Here is an 18133-nt window from a genome sequence, read left to right as displayed (position 1 = left end):
GGATTCTGGATATTTTGGTCACCCTATTCTTCAGCAACCTTTTTTTGGATTCTGAAATTTGTTGGGGTGGGACAAGAAATCCTTGCTCTTGAAAGCACATATAATTATAATTCAGCCCCACTTAATGTGATAGGTACCATTAGAGAGACAGAGAAAAACAGAGACCGGGATGGAGAGAGGCAGAGAGACAAAAGGACAGATGCAGAGAGACCGAGACAGAGAGACTGACAGAAATTGTCTAACAGGAAGAAGGATCTTAGACTTCTAAAATTATTATAAACTCAGAAGACACATTGGATATATACTTTTTCAGACTTACTACAGAAGAACAAAGGACCATATTTTAATTATCTTTGAATCTTTCTCAGTGCCTAATATAGTGTTTTGAATGTAGTAAGATTCAAAATAATTGCTGAAATGAATAAATGAGTGAATGAAAGAAAAGTAAGAAACATGGTTTAGATGTTTGCAAATGGGTCCTGCTAAATCCCTGACAACAGCTTGTTCTTCCTAGGAAGTTATATATTCCCTGTCTCATTTACATTATTCATCTGTTGAGCAAATCCTTTTTATTTTTTTCCGGAGATAATTCAAAAGCAAACTTCACCAATTCCCTGTTTCTGGAGTTCAAATGAATGAGATTATGGTATCTTAGAGAAAATTGCCTTGAGCAGAGTTTTATGTCACTATCACATCAAGAAACATAAATTATGTACCCTTTGCTAAAATGGGAAGCTAAGTGGCCCAGTGGCTAGAGTGCTGGGCCTGGAGTCAGGAAGACTCATCTTCCTGAGTTCAAATCTGGCCTCAGACACTTACTAGCTTTGTGACCCTGTTGCCTCAGTTTCCTCATTTGGAAAATGAGCTGGAGAAGGCAATGGCAAACCACTCCAGGATCTTTGCCAAGAAAACCCCAAATGGTGTCACAAAGAGTCTGAAACAATTCACCAACAACTTGCTGAAAATATGCCAAGTATAGGGATATATTTTTGTGAGTCAGAGAAATAGAGGCAGAGACCCAGAGACATAGCACAGAGAAGTTTAGAGCTTGAAAGGGACCTTAGAACAGAATGTTGGAGGTAGAAGACAACTTTAAAAATACAGCATTAGAGCAAGGAAGAACCTTAGAACATAGAATGTTAGAACTAGAGGGGATATTGGAACATTGTATGTTAGAACACGGAGGAACCCTAGAATATAGAATATTTGCATTTAGAACATTGCTAAGAAAGGGAAGATGGAAAGTACTGAACACTAATTGCACCTACCAGGCACAGAGGTGCAATGGAAAAGATATCGGATTATCTGGAGATACTTATCTCTTTGACCTTGACCAAGTCCCCTATGCCTCAAGGGCATAATGAGGAGACTGGTCTGGATGTTCTTGAAGGTCCCTTCTTTCTATAAATCTTATGATGTTGGTTTTTTTTTTTTTGTTCTGAATGTGGTTAGTTTTGTAATGTGTTTTCAAAGCAAATAATCTAGGTAAACACTTAGATTCATTAGAGAACCATACTCTGCCTCATACACTACCCAGTTAAGGGAGAGCCAAACTGTATGAGTCCTGTTTTGTTTTGTTCTTATGTTGCTCCTGTGTAATACCCTTTAAAAAAAGATAAATAAACATGGCACACCTATTAACCAGCTAACTATTCGAGTTGGTTAATTTTCTTCATGAAATAAACATAGTATGCATGGCATGCAATAAGGAGAGACAGAGAGAGAGAGACAGGGAGAGACAGAGAGAGACAGAGACAGAGACACCAAGAGAGACACAGAGAGAGACACACACACACAGAGTGCATTTGTTGTTGTCATTTCAGTCTTGTCGGACTTTTTGTGACCCCATTTGGGGTTTTCTTGGCAGAGATACTGGAGTGATTTGCCATTTCCTTCTTCAGCTTAGTTTCCCAATGGAGAGTGAGGCGAACAGGATTAAGTAACTTTCCCAGCACCTCAGAGCTAATAAATGTCTGAGACCAGATATGTACTCAGGAAGATGAGTCTTCCTCATTCCATGCCTGGCACTCTATCCACTAAGTCACCTAGCTGCCCATATGTGTGTATATACACGTGTAACACAATGTACACATGTATATATGCATACTCGTATGTACATATTTGTGTGTCCATGTTACAATGGGTACATACTCATATGCATATTTTATATGTGTGAGTAAATATGTATATGAATAAACATATTATCACATGTACATATATGCACGTACCCATGCAAAAATATACATGCATTGCAAACATGGATGGATACACAGCTGTTAAAAAGAAAACAAGGGGATTAAAATTCTAATTTTAATCTCAATTACTTGATAAAATAGGAGAAAAACATTTAGTAAGCTACTCTGAAAATTGTGCTTAGAAGGTGACGTCAGTTTCCCAATTGAGTTTTGTAGCTGATTAAGCAGCAGCAAGCCCTAGTCCTTCTAGAGTCTGCTATTTAGAAAAAGGACATGGAACAGGAGTGAGAATTTTCAGTGCTTTGTTCCTTTATAATTCATCTGGAAAAATACTAATGCTGCTTTGTCATCTTTTACCTGGAATGTCATAGAATTTTAGACCCAGAATGGACTTTAGAACATAGACTTTCAGAATATAAGATGTGGAATGTTAAAATTGAAAATAACTCTGAATATGAATGCTAAAACATGGAACATTAGAGTTGAAAGGGACCTTTAATGTAATCCCTTCTAATCTCTTCATTGGAATGAGGAGAAAATGAGGCCCAGGGACGTGTGATTAGTCATAGATTTAGGGTCAGAGGACCTGAATTCGAATTCTGACCATGATGTTTACTGTCTGTGTAAAATGAGGAGATTGGATTGACAAACTATATGTGGCTCTTAATCTATTGTCCTATCATATGATTCGATCAAAGTCAGATGACAAGGTCCAGGCAGAGCTAGAACTGGAATCCAGGTCTCCACATTCCCAAGGCAGAAGGATTTCCATTGAATGCTATTGCTTCTCCTATGTCTCATGGGGTTCATTTCAATTTCTTTCCGAGGCTCTCTGAATTCTCCTCACTGGCAGAGGACAAAGTATCTACTGTTCAGTGGGTGGCTTTCCCAAATCTGCCATTTGAAATTCCAAATGCAAAAGGAAGGAAGGCAGACGTGAGGATTCAGGATTTGTTTTGATCAGCAGTTCTCAAAGGACAAAAGTAAATGAATGCCTAGGAAGTAAAATGGCTTTTATGGGGGGAAAGCACAGAGCAATTGATCCATGGAAAAGTGGAGAAGGGTTTGTAAGGATTTACAGAGGCAATGATAAGTACATGCTGAATCTGAGAAAGTGATGAAGTGGGGGCTGTTCGTGATCAAATGTGTAGGTTATACAAAAGCACTGGACACTCTAATAGCTTAAAATAGCACTAAGAATTTTGGGACACCATGTTTAGTATTACTTCACAATTCTATCCGTGGCTGACCTAGATTTGCTCATACCTTTTCTGCTGAAAAATCTATAGTGATTTCTCCTCTGTCTGCTAAATAAAGTTCAGACTCTTTTCCTTGGCAATCAAGGACTTCCAAAATCTGGTACCCCACACCCTTCCATGATTTAACTTAAATTTCTCCATAATAATGCTACATTCTAACTGGCCTATTCTCTGTCCCCCCAATATGTGTATCCTCCTGATTCTGTGTTATTGTTTACGTTGTTCCCTCAGCCTGAAATATGTTCTCTTTACCTCTTCTTCATTAAATTCCCACCCCTTCTTACATACTCAACTCAAATGTTATATCTTCCAAGTCTATCATCAGGGGGATAGAGGTTAGCAAATAAGTAATTATTCTTCCATAACTTTTTTTTTGTTTTGCAACTCCCTAAAGTAGTATAGTTTTCATACATTATAGACATAACCTATGGCAAGGAATCCCACAAGTTCTGGGGACACATAAACATGGCTTATTTCTAGGATTTTCCCTAAAACATCTCTTTTCTCTTTGACTCTCCATTGTCTATACTTAGAGTTTATTCAGAGACAGCCACTGAATACAGTCTCTATTTGGTTTCTATAGCTATGAATAACAGGTTTCCCCAGATCCCATACAAACACTCAAAGTATTAAATGTATATCAGGGAGAAGACAACCCTCATTTATTTTTCTCCAAATAAAAAAACAAAAGGTACAAGGATTCAAAGGATCTCATAACAAGATGCAGCAAACACATACAACAGTCATGAGTAACCCATAAGCAAACCAAACAAAGCCCCTCCCATTCTGTTGTCTTTCCATCAGGATTCTAGAGTCCTTCTGACTTAGCACTGCTCTGTGATTTGGATTACCCTCAGAAAGAAAGTTGATTTGTTACTGAATAACACAGTAGTCTGCATATGTGTTCAATCCTTTCACTAGACTGGAAGCTCTGCGAGTACAGGGGTTGTGTGTTATCTAATCTTTTTCTCTCCCTCAGAAGATACAGAGACTTCCACGTGAAGCTTTGTACGTAAATGTTATTCTAACAAATGTGAGTTGAATGAATGAATAACCCCGGCCATAGCCTCCTAAGACCCAGGCTTATATGTTCTTTCAATACCGCTTCAGCAAGTGGAGTACTGAGGTTTATTCCCCAATCTATAATTTCAAAACCATGTCTTCTTTGTTTGTCAGAGCCATTGAGTTTACCAGTGGCAGGTCACTCCAGTATTGGCATCTACTTATTACTTTCTACTTGCAATGGGATTTCTAGATACAGAGATGCTTAGAACATCAAGTTATCGTCATGACTCTACAAGGAATAGAATAGAAATTACATTCCTCCATACAAGAAACTTTATCTTCAGGGAGCTGACCAAGCTCCACGAACTCTACAATTTGCTTTCTTTTTGAAATACAGTAAAGCTTCATTAGTTTGGGGTCTATTAATTCAGTTTGTGAAAAGAGCCAGTCCTATAATTTGGAAGAAAAGTCACAGTGGGAGGCTTTGTGTAAATAGGGCACAAGGCACTGGTTTGGGGGATGGAGGATGATAATGGGTAGGCATCTTGGCCAAACTAGGTCCCTAGGACTCAGGCTTATCCAAACCAGCGCTATCCTCTTTAGTTGTCTTATACAAGAGTCATAATATAGGGACTGTAGGGTGGAAATATCTGGAAGAAGCTTAGAAATTTAGTCTCTAGTTAAGTAGAGTCTTAAGTTGTCAAGTAAAACAAGGGGAGGCAGGGAAAAGGACTCAGGTCTGGAATTACTTGGGGTACCAAAGGGCAGGAGGGAGGAGAGAGATAGAGAGACAGACAGACAGACAGACACAGTGACAGAGAAGGAAGGTAAGGTAGGGTAGGGTAGTTCCAAACATCAATTCACTTAATTTTTTAAAATTTTAGAGAGTTGTAGTATTTTAGATAATCGGAACAGGGCTGAGCAGAGGTTAACCACTACACAGTCTGTGAAGGAAAGATTTGCTAAGCAAATTCATCCTGTAAACATTGACAAGATTTAGTTTAGCCTACTTAAAAATACAAAGTGTCTTGAAGGTCTTTAGCATAGTCCATAAAAAATATGTACTTCTCCACAGAGAAGAGCTAGCTACAATACAATTCTTTTCTGGACAAACTCAATGGGCTTCAGTTAATGACATACAAAAAAGACCTCAGTGGAGGATGGTCTTTACCATCCAAGGAGGAGGGTCCTTGGACCCCAAAGATAGCAAAGTGTCATCATAGATAGGTTAGATTATTTTTAATTACAAAGATGCTGTATTGTGGTGAAGTATTATTAATTCAATAAATATTTGCTAGTCTTCTACACTGTGCACAACACCATGCCAGGTGGTGAGAAGATGCAAAGTAGAGATACCTATTACCTTTATAATTTTACACAAGTTAATTAAAGTCTTCAACACATAATTTGCTGATCTGTAAAATAAGGAGGCTGGATTAGACAATCTACAAGGCTCTTTCCCATTCTAAATCTATGATCATATGTTTCCATAATGGCATAGTCCCTGCCTCATGGAATTTATAATCTATGAAAAAGGTATTACGTACTGACACAGATATCAATGATACACAATAATTATTAAATAAATCCGAGAGCTTCAAAGTAATGTGTTACGTGAGCTCTGAGAGGAGAAGTCATTACCAATAGAGGAAGATGTGGGAAAATTTCATGGAGCATGTGGCATTTGAGTTGGGCTTTAAAAGATGAGCTGATACAATCATTATCACCACCATTAATATTATTAATAATAGTATTAAATATCATCATGATAAATTTAGGCTCTGGTGTAATTGAATATTGCCAGCTGCTCTCTCAGACAGCTGGTCGGCTTCTGCAGACCACATCTAAGATGGTTTATCAGTTTGTCCCTGACTTGTCAAACTGAGGTAGGTTTGTGAACTGATATCCACCAGCCCCAATAAAGAGTTAAGGGAGAAAGGACAGTCAACACCTGGAAAGGATCTGCATATTACATTACCAGGAAGAGGATCTCAAGAAAAGGATGCCAGTCTTGGAATACTGAGAACAGGTGGTCCCTTGAGGAGAAGACAGAAATCATGGTTATCTGTGAGAGTTGAAATTTACCAAGAAATTAGTACCTAGCCAGGACAACCTGGGATCATTTCTAGGAACTCTAGTTCAGAATTTTATGTATTTTCACAAAACTCATAATGCTCTTCAAAGCACCCCTGAGGAATAGGAGAAACTCTCTTATCAGAGAGGCTTGACTTAGATATAAGAATACAAGTCTTTGCAATGATCCAGCTTTCCAAGCAAAGAGCAAAATATCACCAACAAACATGAGCAGTAGAGGGACCTCATCATCTCTAGGGAATTCCTCTTGAAATGTAGTGAACATCTTTCCATGACAGTGGTAAACATCTTTAGTGAGGAACCAGTTTGATTCCTGTTTTCTGTCTGGCTTGATAAAAAGGACCACGGGGGATACTGAGCAAAGTTATCTCTGTAGTTATATATGCTCAGGCAGCTAATTGGTACAGGGGATAGGATGGTGGACTGGGAATTGAGAAAACCCGAGTTAATATCCTGCCTTCTGAGGCAAGTCACTTAACCTCTCAACCTCAGTTTCTTCATCTGTAAAATGTAGATAATAAAAGAACCTCCTCCCAGGGTTCTTGTGAGGATCAGATGATATAACATATGCAAAATACTTAGCACACTTTAATGCGATACAAATACTAGCTATTATTTCCTGTATCTCTTCTTATACACTCATTGAAGATACCCTCTATAAATGCAGATTATTTTTAAAAAGAATGTAGAGATGGAGAAGTAGACGAATGAGCCAAATTTAACCCCTAGCCTTTGAAATCCCTCCTGTCCTTCTTTCAGCTACCTTGGCAACTGATTCTTCAATGCCCTTGATTTTGTGCTGCTTATAAAACAAATTCCCTCTCTGTACACTGGGTCTATCCTATTCCAGCTTCATTTTCTTTAGGGCCATTTCTCCTTCCTCTTGTAGCACATTAGGGACTAATGTTAGAGTTTTCTTGCTGTAGCATATCCAAATGCCTTTTTGTTGATTTCAAAGTTATTTATGTGCTGGCCCTACCCTATCTAATAGCACTCATTATCTGATCCCCCAAGTACTCATTTTTTTTTGTCAATTTCACCATCATTATCTTAGTCTTTCAGGCTAGAAACCTTGAATTTGGCTCTTTTCTTTCCTTCATGTTCCATACCCCATTTCTCACTAAATCCTGCTATTTTTTCCTTCTGCAATGCCCTTTGGATTCATCCATCCATCTATATTTTCACACCTGGGTTGCTGTAGCAGCCTCATATTATACTCTCCCCTCCTGTTTATCTACCCAACCTGTGGCTACCAGATTTCCTGAAAGGCCATTATCCTAGCATCAGGGCATATGAAACCTTTTAGGACATTATAGGTGATCCAGCCCAACGCTTTTTTTCTTCCTTTCTTTTTTTAACAGACAAGGAAACTAAGTAATGAAGAGGCAAAATGCTCTTCAATACACAATAGCACAGTGACACTTTGAACTCACAACTGGTGATGCCTAGTTCATAGCTTTTCCTCTTTGAAATAAGATGCTTGCCCTTTAAGTCACTCCCTCACTCAAGAACCTGACGCAGTTCCCTAGGGCTTATAACACAAAGTTCAAACTCCTGTGCCTGATTTCCAAGACTCCATTCGTTCTGCCTTCTTCCATTAATTCAGTCTCTTTCCTTCCTCTCTCCAATGTGCTCCTTTCACATTAGCATGACAGTTTGTCACACATGCCTCCACATACTCACTGCTGCCTCCCTGTTCTGCTCAACCTGGTGAGGTTCCCTAGAATAAACTTTGCTTCTCTCCTCCATCCATCCCAATCCTGCCTATGCCCTAATTTCATTAGCAAGACCCATCTCTACCAGGAAATCTTCTCTGACTTTTCCAGTCTTAATATACTTTCAGTAAACTCAGGGTAGCTAGGTGGCACATACAGTGCCAGAACTGAAGTCAGGAAGATTCATCTTCCTTTGTTCAAATCTGGTCTCAGACACTTTCTAGCTATGTGATACTGGGTGCATCACTTCACCCTGTTTGCTTCAGTTTCCTCATGTGTAAAATGAGCTGGCGAAGGAAATGGCAAACCACTTCAGTATCTTTGCCAAGAAAACCCCAAATGGGGTTGTGAAGAGTCAGACATGAGCAAAACAACTGAATGACAAAAACAATTGGCAAACTCAATGCATATAAAGGGAAAAAAGGGAACATGCATTTATATAGCACCTACTATATGTGCCAGGTACTGTCCTAAGTGCTTTTCACAGATATTATCTCATAGATAATACTACATAGTGAAACACTTAATCACTACCAGTCATTCTTTGTTTTGCTTTCCCAACAAGATTGGAAACATTCTGAGGGCAAGGGCAATGATATTAAATTTTATAATGAGTAGCTTAAGGATAAGTGTGGAGATAATGAATTGGATCTGTGCCTTTATCAAGGGCACTTGCTCAATATTGCAGATGACAACTTTTCCATGCCTTCTCATCCTTTGTAACTTTTGTTCGTGTCAACCCATATACCTACCACAGGAGTCCATTCAATGTCCTGGGCAGCCTTTTTGCTCTTTAGACACTGCACAGATAACAGTGAACTCATTTATCTCTTCTTCTTGCTTCATGATCAGCCTACCTTTTTCATATCATAAGTCTCTCTGGGTCTAATCTTTATGTTGGTTCTCCTGTGCAATTCATTATTAGTAATATATAGTCACATAATATGCCCAGGAAGTCCAGGTCAAACACAGATGAATTTCAATCTGCATTGTGGGAGAGCAATCCCAAATCAATAAGATCTTAGATCCATTGAGTAGTTCAGGATGTTGGTCACTTTAACTTAGTTGACTAAATAATGATTAATTGACTAATCAATTGATTTCCTGGAAATATCTTCTCCATCTTTGAATAATTTCCCATTTTCACCCCCTGACCTATGCGCAGCATGGTCCTATGTGCCTAGAATGTCTTGTCACCTCCTGATCACTTAGCCTTCCACATCTTTCTTAAATAATTTCTCCTCTATGAAGTTGCATTTCTGATTAATCAGAATTTAGTGCACAATACTAAAATGGCCTTTACAGTTAGCCCACACCAATGATTATGTTCTAAGTGACTATGTGCTTTCATATACCATCTAATTTAACCTTTCTTTTATATCAGAGCATAGGAACAGCTAGGCGGTACAATGGATAGACTGCTGGACCTGGAGTTAGGAAGACTCATCTTGCAGAGCTCAAATCTGGCCTTGGACACTTTGCCAATAAAACCCCAAGTGGGGTCACAAAGAGTCAGACATGACTGAAAACAACTAAACAACAAAACTATCAGAGCATATTATAGTCTCTCAAATTGTCATCTCTCCCAATTCAACTATAAAGGATTTGATGATGAGGATTAGGTCTGCCTACTCTACATATGTGTAGCAATTAGAACAGAGGGTGCTCAAAATCCTTTTTTATTATAATAATGATGATGCTAGATCAGTCAGTCTATAGTAAATAAACATTTATTAAGTGCTTACTATATTCCAGGCCCTGTCCTTAACAAGCTTACATTTTAGAAGGGGAAAATAATACATAAAATTGAGCTAAAAAGGAAAGCATTTATATTATTGTAATCATTTAATGCTATAATTATTGGAAAGGGCCTGAGAGTATAGATGTATTTATTTTGAACTTAACAAGCACCAAATAAAATGAACATTTCTGTATCCATAGCAGATCAGAAAAAAGAGTATTGTACATGAATCTGCAGACCTCTGTTAGGTAGAATTTGCTTTTCTTTAAGAAAATGTAACAAATCCAACATATAATTTTCAAAATTGTCCTCCTTACATATGATTCATTATGGCCTTCCTCCTAGAATATAGAATGTTAAAACCAAACAAATTCTATATTTAAAGATCTCTTTAGAAGCCAGAATGTAGAAGATAAAATGTTAGAGCTAAAGGCACTTCAGAATAAAATAACCTGGTAAAATATGGGATGCTAGGGATGGGAGAAGCCTTCAAGGTCATCTAGTCTAATACCTTCATTTTATAATGGAAGAAACTGAGGCCCAGAGAGTGAAAGTGATTTCTCCAAGGTCCTAGAGCCAGCCAGTGGTAGAGCTGGGACCCAGAGCCAGGTTTTTGGTTCTCACTTCACTACTTTCCCACTGCTGCTGCTGAATTCTGGGCATATATTTGCATACGTTTATAGCCTCAATTCAACGCTGAATTTGGAATCCTTTGTTGTTGTTTCCTTAAGCTCTATGCTGGGGTGCACCAACCTCTATGTGACTGTTCTTCCCACCCCGCCCCCCATCCTTTAAAAGCTCTGATATTACTGAAAAGGGGGCAGGGTAAGGGGGCAGCTCTCTGGACTCCCTGAATTAGGATGAGATGGGAGAAATGTGCTCATGCTGGTGAATTTCCTTTTACTCTGAAATCTCAGGGAACCACGTTGGGAGGGTAGGGTTGGGGGTGTTGTGCCTCCCAATGCATCCCAACTAACATGGAGATAGGACAATGAATCTTGCTGCGTGGTTCATTGGAAAGAAAACTGACCTTGGAGTTGGAAGAACTAGATTCTGTCAATTTCCAATCTCATTACTTTACTGACTGTGTAATCTTGAGCAAATCACGATCACCTCATTAGGCCTGTTTCCTGATTGGACTAGGTGATCTCTAAGGTTCCTCTTAGATACTAAAATTTTCATGAATTTTTCCCATCTGGAAGTTATTTCTCCCTCATCTGATCCCAGAGGACTTTGGGTTCCTCTTATACCCTGAGCATGTTCTAATTTGGAAGAGAAAGTGAGGCTGAACACTGTGCAACTTTGCCTCACTTAAATCCAATTCGCAGACAAGTTAAAACATCACCCTGTTATGGTCCTCTTCCAAAACAAACCACAAGGACAAATAGCAACGGCAATTCTAATTTGTTTTATATGTCCAATTGTATTCAAATACATATAAGGGGAGAGGGAGAGAGAGAAACACAGTCCCTTTGCTTGCTTCTCTTGAAAGACTAAGTTCCTTGTAGGGTAGTCAATGTATCTCATTTTATTTTTTTTTGGAGGAGTGAAGGCAGGGCAATTGGGGTTAAGTGACTGGCCCAAGGTCACACAGCTAGTAAGTGTGTCAAGTGTCTGAGGCTGGATTTTAACTCAGGTCCTCCTGACTCCAGGGCCAGTGCTCTACTCACTGCGCCACCTAGCTACCCTGATGTATCTCATTTATTTTAGTATTTCCCCAAAGTCTAAGTTTTCAATTCTAAGGCAGGGGTGGGGAACCTGTGGCCTCAAGGCCACACGTGACCGTCTAGGTCCTCAAGTGTGGCCCTTTGCCTGAATCCAAACTTCACAGAACAAACCCTTTTATTAAAGGTGAAATTTGTAATTCGCTCAAAGGGTTGCACTTGAGGACCTAGAGGGCCACATGTAGCCTTGAGGCCACAGGTTCCCCATCCCTGCTGAGTCTAAGGGAACAGTGCATTATACATAAAAGGTATTTTATAAATGTTTGTTGAATGCTGGATGAATAAATGCATCAAAGGCATCAAGTCACTTGGCTACTTGATAATTTAATTCAACCCAATAATAACTTGTATGCTATAATGCCCACAGAATATTTGACATACACATCATCCCATCCCTAATATCCAGAGCTACCATGTGAGATAAGTAGAAGATCACTATTCCCATTTTGCAGTTATGGAAACTGACGTCCCAAATGATTAAATGATTTTCCCAGGACTTCTCAGCTTATAACTAACAGACCTGGGAGTCCAACCCAGGTCATGGGCTCATAGACCTAGAGCTTGAAGGTACCGCAGAGACCATCTGGTCTAACAGCTTCTTTTTACAAAGGTGGACCTCAGTCCAGAGAGGTGAAGCAATTTGCCCAATATCACAAAGGTAGTAGTAAGTCATTGAATTCAGGGCCTATGCCTCCCAATGCAAAATGCATGCCCTGACAGCACAGCCCCTCTGCTGGCTAGACGTGTATATGTGGTTGTATTAAGAAGTGATAAGGACGGACCCCACATTGGTCCATCTCTACCTTGTATAAGGCACGCACTGTTTACTAAAGATTCCACACACAACATGACCTGCCAGCATGATTTAGTTTGTACACAGATGCTCTAGGCCAAATACAACAGAAATTTAATACTGCTTCTCAGTCTCCTGCAGGGAGACAAGGGGCCCGGTAGGTTGATCAACACACATAATTGGCTTCTTTCCCATAACATCATTCAACCCAGGGAGCAGCTTGTGGGGGGTAGAAAAGGAGGAGAGAACAGAATTGGGCCTTATCCTTCAATTTCCCAACAGTGAAGTAAACATTTTGCAACTGGGGGAAAGATGCCTGTCAACAATCTTGGTGGGTTGGTTTTTTGTTGTTGTTGTTTTCCAGCCTCAGGGCCACACTAGCTGTAGAGTTCCAGTGTAACACTGACAAAGCTTCTCCCCCCAGTTTGTCCCCAAGGCTGTCAGTCTGTCAGGTAATTCCAAGCAGCATCTATTTGGGCCTCTCCCACATCTCTTAGGGAGGATATCTTTCTAAGGCAGCTGGGTCTGCATTCTGAGATGACAGTCTTCCCTCTCCCTTTTCAAAGCAGAGATTTTATTTTTTTGAAAGCTTCCCTAAGTTCCAAGTTGAAACCCCACTAGAGGAAAGAGGAATAACGCCCACGTCCCACTGAAATGCATCTTTCCTTTTCTCAACCTGTCACTGCTATGAAGGACGCAGCTGTTGCTGCCACCAGAGGCAGCCAAAAGAAAACCCTTTCAACACATGAAGTCACAGGATTTTCCCTGCACATGTCTTACTGTCATTCATTCAAGGAAGTCTCTGGTATATTATTTTGAAAACTGCAGCACAGGGAGGGTTAGGGAGGGAGGAAAAGAGGGAGTGGGGGTGGGGAGGGAGAAAGAGAGATAGAGAGAGAGAGAGAGAAACAGAGAGAGAGAGAGAGATAGAGAGAGAGAGAAGACAGACACGGACACAGAGAGAAACAGAGATAGAAACACAGAGAGAGAGAGACAGACACAGAGACACAGAGTGACACAGAGGAAGACAGAGAAATATATTCCTTACACTCAACTGAACAATAAACATAAATCCTGGACATCAAATAGAGAGACATAAATCTTTGACATCAAATAAAGAAAAAAGGTCACTTGCATTACCTTGGATCAAAATTTGCCTCTCTGGCCTTGAGTGGACCCTTTGCTTCTACTTTGTAAACAATGAGGTACAGTGAGAGAATACAGTGGCTCTGGGTGTCTGAGGTCCTGAGTTCCAATCCCACCTCTGAAGCTTACTACTTGGGCAAATGAGTTAACTTCTTTCATTTGCTTACAGTTTCTTCAGCTATAAAATGACAGGGTTAGACTAAATGGTCTCTGAGTTCCTTCCTACCTCCAGATCTATGCTTCCTATTTATCCACATGTCTTACCTCTCCAATTAGATTGCAATCCCTCTGATGGCAAGGACTAGGTCACATTCATCTTTGTCAGACCACATAACAAATCTGCTTAGTTCTGGATGTCAGGACCAAAGGGCGGAAACCAGAGTGGGAAAGGTGCTGAACACTTGGAGAAAAGAACCAGAAGTAAAGTTTGGGAGAGGATTGTGATAGACATCTTCAAGTATCTGAAGGTCCAGCTTGCGCAGGATTTAAATTCTTCGGCTTGGCCTCAGCTCACAAAGCTAGGAGACTAAGCTATAGAGAAGTAAATTTTTATTCCGTGTAATTAAAAATAACCCAACAACTTCCTAACAGTTAGACCCGTATGTTCTCCAGAAGTATAATGGGCCACCTTAGGAGCCAATAGCTGGTGTTTATATAGGGCTTGATGGTTTGCAAAGTGTTTTACGTACATTATCTCACATAATCCTCTTAACAACCCTGCAAACTAAGTACGCTAGCTAATTCTTTTGGCCACATCTATGATTTCATGTATGGAAAATGCCTAGTGTAGAAATTCCCTGTTGGCAAATCCTCTGTAACTTACAACATTGAAGAGTTACCAAAAGGCCCTGAAAGGTTAAGTTGCTTGTCCCTTGTTCCATAACGCACATGTGTTAGAAGTGAGACTTGCAGCTTTCCTGACTCGAGCTCTACCCTCTATCTATTATGCTCTCATTCTGTGGGTGTACCATCAATATGGTTATTTCCATTTTACGGGTGAGGAGCCTGAGGTTGAGAATTCTAAGAGTCTTGTCCGTGAGTACTTTGCTGCTAAGTGTTACAGGAGTGATCTGAATCCAGGTCTTCCTTGAAATCCTCAAGCAGACATTGTTCCTGCTCCTCAGGAGTGATATAGAGAGGATGCCTAGCGGGGCAGCCTAAGGCAGCTCAGTGGGTGGCACACTGGGCCTGGAGTCAATAAGATCTGGGTTCAAATTTGGCCGTTGTCATTTACTGTGTGATTCTGGGCAAGGCGCTTCTTTGTGACTTTGCTTTGATTTCCTCAACTGTAAAGTGAGATTATGACAGCACGTACTTTATAAGAGTTGTTGTGAGGATCACATAAGATACTATTTGTGAAGTGCTTAGAACACTACCTGGCACGTAGTAGGTAGTTAATAAGTTCTTATTCCATCTATCCTATTAAACTAAAAGTTGAATCACGTTTCTAGGGTCCTTTTGATTCTAGAATTCTATGCTTCTTCTTTCTGGACAGTGACCACCATCGAACTTTGTACTTAGTAGGGGGTAGAACAAATGTGAGGTGAAGTGAAACGAGTGATACTTCTATTGAAGCATCAATTCGTCAAATTTAAATTCTATACAAAGAAAGAATTGAGATAGTGTTTCTGTGATTTCTGTAGTTATTTTTCCTCCTCAATAAAGCATTTCTCCTGGTCATGTTTCCTTTTCCTCCTCTCCCTCCCACACATTCCTAACAACCTTTTTGTCTAGCTGTTCTGTTTGTGTGTGTGTGTGTGTGTGAGCTTCTTACAATTCTTTTGGCTCAGAGGTTTGTCTGGGAACTGCTGAATCCCAAAATTACATGAATTACCACCTTAGCCCAGACATTCTGGCAGCCCCTGATGTCACGGCACATTGTCAATTTGTCCACGGTGTTTAGGATTCATTTTTGCGTTATCTTTAAGCCGCAGGCCCCATACTCGTGTTAACACGCCAGCCAAGAAATCACCTGAACAAGTGAGATTTAAGTCACTGCTGAAAGTATGGATTTTTCCTTTAGGTTCTTTGACAGGAAAGCAGCATGATGTGGATGATGGGCAGAGGAACTGGAAGAAGAACTGGGTCCGAGTCTTGGTTCTGCTGCTTACCAGCCATGGGGGCTTGGAGCCTCAGCCATAGAAGTGGGGTGTGGTAGAAGGAACTGAACTTCAAACAGTGGCAGAATTGCAAAGAGGCAAGTTAAAGCTTCATTTGAGCGGAGGAGACAAGCTTCCTAACCAGCAGTATTGTCCGGAAGTAGAGTGGGTTAGCTGCCTTGGAAGGTAGTTTGTTCCTCTTACCACATGTTCATCGTTGCCTTTTTTCCATCCCTTGTCCATTTGGACAGCTGGTTTCCTCATTCTGCTAGCTTGGCTCCTCATCTTTAGGGCTTCAGGGAGTAATAGGTGTTTGAGTGATTGAGGTAACCTGAGACCCAGGAAAGACCTTAGCTTAAAAAAAGCCAAGGTCTCCCACCGTACCTGGGGCCATTGCCAGTCATCTTGACCTATGTCTAGCCACTAGACCCTGATGACTCTAAAGGAGAGAGTGAGACTGGCGACTTTGCACAGCTCTGCCTCACTTAAATCCAATTCACTTGCAAGTCGAAACATCACAACTGATGTCATTGGTCCTCTTTGAGAATGAAGCACAAACAACAACCACAATCTTTGAGCAAAGGCTGGAGACCACTAACCATGTGTTTTGTAGGGGAGGATGGGGTATTTCATTTTCAGAATTGGATTGGCTGATAATCACTAAGATCAATTTGACCTTTGACATTCTGTAATAACATGTGAGCAGTGGATTTGTTTGAGGAGGAACTGGGTTTGGATACTGGATCCTTTTGGATGTGTATGTGACACTGGGCAAGCCCCTTTGCTTATGTGGGGCTAAGTTTTCTCATCTGGAAAAATGATGAATTGGGAAAAGATGATTGTTGGTGAGGGACATCTTGGCCTAGTGGGTAGAATGCTAGCCAGAAAGGCAGTTAGTCAATAAACATTTATTAACCACCTACTACATACAAGGCACTGTGCAAAGTACTAAGGATATGAAGAAAGGCAAAAGACAGTCAGAAAGACCATGTTTCAAATTCTTCCCCCGGTACTTAGTATTTCTATGACCATGAGGAGTCACTTAACATCTCCATAAATTGAGGATAACAGAGAACCTGCAAGACCGATCTCACAGGCTTATTATGAGGGTTAAATGAAATAGTCCATCTAAAATATCTCATGAACCTTAAAATTCTATGTCAATATTATGAGCTCATAGATTCATAGATTTAGATCTGGAAATAGTCCCTGGAGTCTAATTTCCTCATTTTACAAACAAGGACACTGAGTCTCAGAGAAATTAAATAATTTGTCCAGGGTCACACAGCAAAGATATAGTTCTTCCTGACCTTTGAGTACAATTCTCTATCCACCATGGCTGGAGTTTGTTCCAGTGCTCACATTTTGTGATTTTGATGGTAGAAAATACGGGGCAGTATTTCTCTGGTGTAGTGATATGTGTGCTGAGCTCAGAGTCAAGAAATCACTGAGTTTGGGTTCTGGTTCTACCTCTCACTATAAGATTTTGTCAAACCACTTCACACCCTTGCGCTTCAGTTTTCCCATCCATAAAATGGGAATCGTAATACTGGTAACTCCCTGCTTCAGGGTTGTTGTTGTTTGTCTTCTGTTCTTGAAGAGGACCATGACATCAGGGAGGTGATGACATGATGTGCAAGTGAATTGGATTTAAGTGAGGGAGGGCTGTACAAAGTCACCAGCCTCACTTTTTCCTCCCTGTGCTGAAAGCATGGTGAAACTAGTTGAACTAGAGGATTTCTAGGGTCCTTCTGATTCTAGAATTCTGTGCTTCTTTCTAGAGAGTGACTGCCATAGAGCTTTGTACTTAGTAGGGGGTAGAACAAATGTGAGGTGAAGTGAAATGAGGGATACTTCTATTGAAGCCCCAGGCTGCTTATATTTAGGGGAATCTAACAGTGTTTGTGGAAGTAGTAGCATATAAAGCATTGGATTAGGGAAAATAACTACTTAGATTAGGAAATTACCTAGTGGCACAAGCTTGCCCTGCCAACTAAATCAGCCCATTTTAGCCCCACCCTCTCTTCTGACTTTGATTTGTGCATTGAGCAGTTTTCCTGTATCCTTGAGGTCTCTGCCCATCCAAGCTAATGTCTGGATGCTTTGAATGCTACTTGCCCTGGTGTATGTCATGAATCTTGCCTAGAGTGCAAATAACTTGAGTTATAGTTTTTTCTCAACAAGGTTGTTGTATAGCTTTGCCAACCTTGGAACACTACAGAAATCTGACTCATTTATTTATTTGGGGAAAGGGGCAGATGTGGGTATTCCTGCATTCTCCAAATCTTATTACAAAAGCCATTGCCTGCTGAACCTAATAATAAACTTTTCCCTGAAGGAGAAACTTGAGGAACAGTAGAGA

At 40.3% G+C, this 18133-nt stretch overlaps 1 protein-coding gene across 1 annotated transcript in view; it reads right to left on the bottom strand.

The window, feature by feature from the left end:
- The window catches only part of KCNQ3 (potassium voltage-gated channel subfamily Q member 3), a 150799-nt gene extending 135009 nt beyond the window's left edge, over positions 1-15790 (bottom strand). The window contains exons 1-2 of the mRNA XM_036741674.1: positions 15784-15790; positions 15545-15644 (exon numbers count right to left, since the gene is read on the bottom strand). Of these exons, the coding sequence (XP_036597569.1) occupies positions 15545-15644; positions 15784-15790 (107 nt within the window). The remainder of the gene's footprint in view (positions 1-15544; positions 15645-15783) is intronic.
- Positions 15791-18133: the final 2343 nt, after the last annotated feature.

Source organism: Trichosurus vulpecula, chromosome 1 (genome assembly GCF_011100635.1).
Source record: "Trichosurus vulpecula isolate mTriVul1 chromosome 1, mTriVul1.pri, whole genome shotgun sequence".
Taxonomy (NCBI): domain Eukaryota; kingdom Metazoa; phylum Chordata; class Mammalia; order Diprotodontia; family Phalangeridae; genus Trichosurus; species Trichosurus vulpecula.
The sequence above is the reverse complement of the archived record's forward strand: the minus strand, read 5'-3'. Positions and strand labels throughout refer to the sequence as shown.